The sequence below is a fragment of the Octopus bimaculoides genome, chromosome 9 (genome assembly GCF_001194135.2).
Source record: "Octopus bimaculoides isolate UCB-OBI-ISO-001 chromosome 9, ASM119413v2, whole genome shotgun sequence".
Taxonomy (NCBI): domain Eukaryota; kingdom Metazoa; phylum Mollusca; class Cephalopoda; order Octopoda; family Octopodidae; genus Octopus; species Octopus bimaculoides.
In genome coordinates, this window is record NC_068989.1 from 17,685,745 (window position 1) to 17,691,754 (window position 6,010).

At 37.1% G+C, this 6,010-nt stretch overlaps 1 protein-coding gene across 3 annotated transcripts in view; it reads right to left on the reverse strand.

Moving 5' to 3' along the window:
• Window positions 1-5,175, reverse strand: part of LOC106877074 (fibropellin-1) — a 34,188-nt gene extending 29,013 nt beyond the window's left edge. For 2 of the 3 annotated variants that reach the window (XM_014925859.2, XM_014925858.2), the window contains exon 1: window positions 4,649-5,175. In XM_014925859.2, the coding sequence (XP_014781345.1) occupies window positions 4,649-4,699 (51 nt within the window). In that variant the 5' untranslated portion in view covers window positions 4,700-5,175. The remainder of the gene's footprint in view (window positions 1-4,648) is intronic. The other variant, XM_014925860.2, reaches the window with a different exon arrangement.
• Window positions 5,176-6,010: the final 835 nt, after the last annotated feature.

The following is a 6,010-nucleotide window of genomic DNA, read 5'->3' on the forward strand; positions in this document are numbered from 1 at the left end:
GTATATATATCTACATATATAATTATATGTATGCATATGCAAATATGTACATATTTGTATGTATATAAAGCAATAAATATGAAACGCACACGCACACACATGCGCAGAAACGCGCGCGCACATATACACACAGAAATCTAACAACGCAAATAAATATACGCCTCAAATATCCAAGTGTACGAGCACCTGTGTGTGTGAAATTAAGTGTGTGTGTGTGTATGTTTATGTGTGTGTTTGTGTGTGTATGTGTGTGTGTGCGTGTGTGTGTGTGTGTGTGTGTGTGTGTGTATGTGTGTGTGTGTGTGTGTGTGCGTGTGTGTGTGGTTCAGCTGTTATTTATGTTAATTTCTAACTTGATTTTGTTTTGCTTTCTAAATATTTTGAAATTTCTCTTATCTTTTTTTGCATTGTTTTGTTTTGTATTTCAATTAATATTGTAAGGTGACATCTGTGTTACGGCTGTATTTGATCCAATATTGTAACGCAAAACACCTATCTCTCAGTTTTATTTGATCTTGAATTTTGACATGATACATCTGTGTTATAGTTACATTTGATCTAGCATTATAATACGTGACATCTGTACCACAGCTGTATTTGATCTAGCATTGTGACATGACACATCTGTGTTACAATTATATTTCATTTAGCATTATAGTACGAGACATCTGTATCAGAGATGTATTTGATCTCAAACGGCACTCCGCCGGTTACGACGACGAGGGTTCCAGTTGATCCGATCAACGGAACAACCTGCTCGTGAAAGTAACGTGCAAGTGGCTGAGCACTCCACAGACACGTATACCCTTAGCGTAGTTCTCGGGGGAGATTCAGCGTGACACAGAGTGTGACAAGGCTGGCCCTTTGAAATACAGGCACAACAGAAACAGGAAGTAAGAGTGAGAGAAAGTTGTGGTGAAAGAGTACAGCAGGGTTCACCACCACCCCCTGCGGGAGCCTCGTGGAACTTTAAGTGTTTTCGCTCAATAAACACTCACAACGCCCGGTCTGGGAATCGAAACCGCGATCCTACGACCGCGACTCCGCTGCCCTAACCACTGGGCCATTGCGCCTCCTATCTCAAACGGCAACACGAGATAAATGTGACTCAATAAGATAATATGTGGCGTATGGCGGGTTTTTAACTAATCATATGCTCAAGAATGAGACACTAGGTAATCATTGGTTTTAAATTTTGGCTCAACGTGACATCTGTACCACAGTTGTATTTGATCTAGCATTGTGACATGACACATCTGTGTTACAATTATATTTCATTTAACATCATAATACCAGACATCTGTATCACAGATGTATTTGATCTCAAACGGCAATACGAGATAACTGTGACTCAATAAGATAATATGTGGCGTAAGGCGGGCTTTTAACTGATCATATGCTCTAGAATGAGACACTAGCTAATCATTGGTTTGGTTTTAAATTTTGGCTCAAAGCTAACATCTTGGGGGGGGGGGGGTAAGTCGATTACATTGACCCCAGTGCTCAAGTGGCACTTATTTTATCGACCTCCAAAAGGGATGAAAAGCAAAGTCAACCTGGGCGGAATTTGAACTCAGAACATAAAGAGGGACGAAATCCTGCTAAGCATTTTACCCGGCATGGTAAAGGTTCTGTCAGCGCGCAGCTTTACACTTGTTAATTATTGCTTAAAGAAATGAACATGTTGTAGACATGGTCTTTGTTCATTGTTAGTTCAAATAAGCTAGCGACATTTATTTATGTGTAGCCATATGTGGCACTGATATTGAGATACGAAGCAGTGGCCCTACACATCCTATCGACTCTTTCTGATATTCTGTCAGCACAACTAGCATTCAGTCTTTAATTTAGGTTGCGTATCTATTTGAGGGAATAAGATAACCGAGTTGATTACTTATCGATCTTCAGGAAGAAAATTTCATTGTTCACGTGTCTCAAGTGATATGCTTTGCTTTACCCATTACAGCGACAGTTGACAGCGGCCAGACCAGATGAGCTAATTGCAAATAAGCATCATCGGTAGGAACAGTATACAACATGAGGCAGATGAAGCACAATGTAACTGATAGGTTTTGGCTCATTCGATGTGGATTAGTCAGAAATGGTTTGGCTCTATCAGGAGTCAGGAGGATACACTATACTTTTAGAGTTGAATCAGTGTTATAAGACTCATCTCCACCCAATCTCTCAGCATCTGACGTCTTCGGATCGGCTTTTTCAGTGATGGCAGAATTATGGGGTGGCAATAGATTGCATTTTCAGTTAGAGACAGAGAGCAAACGGATGTAGGAGATTTTGAGAATGCGACATGTTCATTTCCATCTTAAAGCCTCAGTAGTGCAGGCTGTTTTATGTAGTAAGCTATGTTAGGCTGAGAAATAAGCCTCTTTTATATTTGAGCCACGATTCAGTTTCGATTCTAGGTAGAAACTATTTCATTTCATTACATTCTTTACATGAACGTTTTAAAATACAAGAATGTCTCAAAATCCCATTTCTATACTCTTTTCGATGTGACTCGTCTTAAATAATGAGATCTTGATTTTTATGTGCTGTACGCTGGTGTCGATCCCCAGTCATATAATATTGATGTTTCGCATAATCACATGGGTAGTTGCTGTTGGTATAAATTATATTAATATATACGTTGTACGCCGGGGAAAAAGCTTAGCGGCATTTCGTCCGTCTTTACATTCTGAGTTCAAATTCCGCCTAGGTCGACTTTGACTTTCATCCTTTCAAGGTCGATAAATTAAGTACCAGTGAAACACTGGGGTTGATGTAATCGACTTACCCCTCTTCCAAAATTTCAGGTTTTGTGTCCAAAGTAGAAAGGATTATTAGCAATATTGCTTCTCCATAGTGAGGTTACTGACTTTAATATCATTAATCCACGAAAGTTTGCGTGACCACTCGAATTCTGAGAACCACCAGTAAAGTCTAACCCAAATCAAACATTACTAAAGATAAAAAGGGAAAATATATTGAATGAATATTTTCAATCTTAAATATGTTCAATCAGGGCCCACTTGGGGCTAAACAACATCGATCTTGTTCAGTTTGATTTCTAACACGGGTTTTGTGAAGGTTATTAATATCGGTGTGAGTATAATATTGTCGAATATTATACTGATACAGTAGCATGGGAGGTGATGAGGATGAAGTTGATTCGATTAGGGTTCTAATTTGGAATGAAGAATGATTAAACTAAATTGAGTCTGGTGCCCTACTAAAATTTCGTGAGGTCCTTTAAGCTACATACAAAAGAAAAAAATAAACAGAATTATAAGTTATTGGGCTAAAGAATTGCGGTTTGTGATATTGTAAAATGTGATGGTTTCAAACACGGATTGAACCTAGTCCACTTCGTTCCGAGAGAAGTTACCTTTTACTACAGTGCTTTCGCCTAAACATATCACAAATAAATTCTTTAAATATTAAATTGATTAATAATTCAGTATTAGATTTAGTTAGAATATCGAATGAAAAATGCCAGTTGAATAATTTTGCACATGAGTCTATATTCAAGCTAGAGATTCTGTTCATTATTATTATTACTGTTGTTTATCCACATTGTACATAGTCGGTCAAACGGTGAGGTATGACTACATCTCCATCTACCTGAAGACAATGCTTCACATAATGTTCAGTCTCAAACTATCACAAACAATGTCATTAATTTCATGCAGAAAATGATGTGCTATAGTCTATCATAGCAAACATTTAATCAATATACAAACGTCATTAATGAATACATGTACTCGTAAATTCAGATAGATTTACGCGTACATAAATAAACACAGATACACACACATACGTACGTACATACATACATGCGTACATACATACACACATACATACGTACATACATACATACATACATGCATACATACATACATACATACATACATTTTCATAGAATTACGTAATATCAATGCATATGTCGATAGTAACTGAAGTAGTTATACGAGTATGTATGTATAATCAGCTATGATTATATACGTCTAGCCATTTTATTACTGTGGCGACAGATTTCTGTGGATTTTTTTGTGTGTGTATGTGTGTGTGCGCGCACGTAGTGTGTGTGCGCATGAATAAGAGAGAGAAAGAGTGCGCGTTTTTATGTCTTAAAACAAGCGACTTACAAACACACACGCATATAAATACTCCAATTAATACATTTAATAATATATTCATATAATAATCACCCATGGCTAGTTTCTTATCATTACATAAACATAAACTGCTGATTGTATTCGCACAAAGTTTTATACACCTTGATGCGTTCCTGCACGTTTACAGGTGTAATATTTATTTATAAATGTACGCAAATAATTAAAGGTGTTTGATGGTCGTATATACATACATACATACATACATATATGCCTAAATACATGATACATATATCTGTATATGTTTATGAATTTGCACTGTCACTGAAACGCAGCATAACATCTGTTTATATTGTAATAACGAGAGGTGATGCAATCTATGTGCATGTATTTATGTATATGTGAGTCTGTATATATGTGTATATCCATAAGTGCATTTTTATGTAGATGAAATATGTATATGTGTTTACCCGTGTGTGCACGTACATATGTGTTCACATTTTAAGGAATGTAAGGCTTAGGAATAGAATACTTACAGAGATTGTAACAGCAACAAGGAGCAGAAGACTACTAGTTAACTGAAGCATGTTGATTGTCTTATTAGGGATTATCTAATGAGAGTTTAAATATATAGTGCTTATATAAATATCACCAGTCCACTTGCCCCTGCGAAGGCGACGCTAGTCAACGTATCGAATAGCGACTTAATGCACACACTCACACTCACAAAGGAGTTTCTGTGTGGAAACGAACTCACTGAATTCTCCAAATAAGTCCGGTGAACAGACAAGACAAATATGACAAACTGTGAGGGAAAGCCCGGTATTTAAAGGTGATCGTCAATAGAAGACAGTGTTATGTTTGTGAATGAGGTCGAGTGTATATGCCAAAGTTTACACAATGGTATACGAGTTTGAAAGTCGCGCCAGATGACCAATGAAAACGGGTTTCTGTAGCTTTGTTCCTCTAATCGTGCCAATCAGAGACTACATCAGCTGGAATAAGACCGACAGTGTGAGTGCTATTCGCATCTCACGCCTAGTACGAGGCAGTAAACTTGAACATCAACTAACCAACACCTGCTTTCGGTTGTGAAAAGGCAATCTCAAAGGTAGGGCGATATAAAGGTAGGGGTGGGGTGGGGGAGAGGAGGTTGGAAAAGAAGAAAAAAAAGACTACGATGATGGCGACGACGACGACGACGACGACGACGATGAAGAAGAAGAAGGAGAAGAAGAAGAAGAAGAAGAAGAAGAAGAAGAAGAAGAAATAAGAGCTATAAAAAGCAAGAATGGAAGAAAAAGGAAGAAAAGAAGGGTAAAAGAAGAAACGTGTGGAGTGGCAATGATTAGGAAAAAAGTATTTCTCTAGCAGAGTTAATATATGTAGGAGTTTTATAATTTGAATGTAAACAGAATGAAAATAAACGAACAAAAGGTTTTTTGTCTTTAATGTAAATATAAAAGATAGAAAGACATAATAGAGATCTGACATAGAATTATACAATATTTATTTTGTGAACCGTTTCAAAGAATATAGCTTTATTGAATATAACTTATTTGGAAAAGGATTGTCTACCTATCTATTTCTCTATGTCTGTATCTATCTGTCCCTCTACTACACACAGACACATACACGCACACATACATGCATGTACGCACGCACGCACACACACACACACACACACACGTTCACGCACATGCACGCACACGCATGCATTTATGGATGCCAGTTTTAATACCTACCTACCTACCTACCAACCTACGTACCTACCAGCATACATACATACATACATACATACATGTAAGTACGTAGCTAAGTATATACATATTGTGTATATGCATATGTGTGTATATACATACATACATACATACATACATACATATATATATATATAT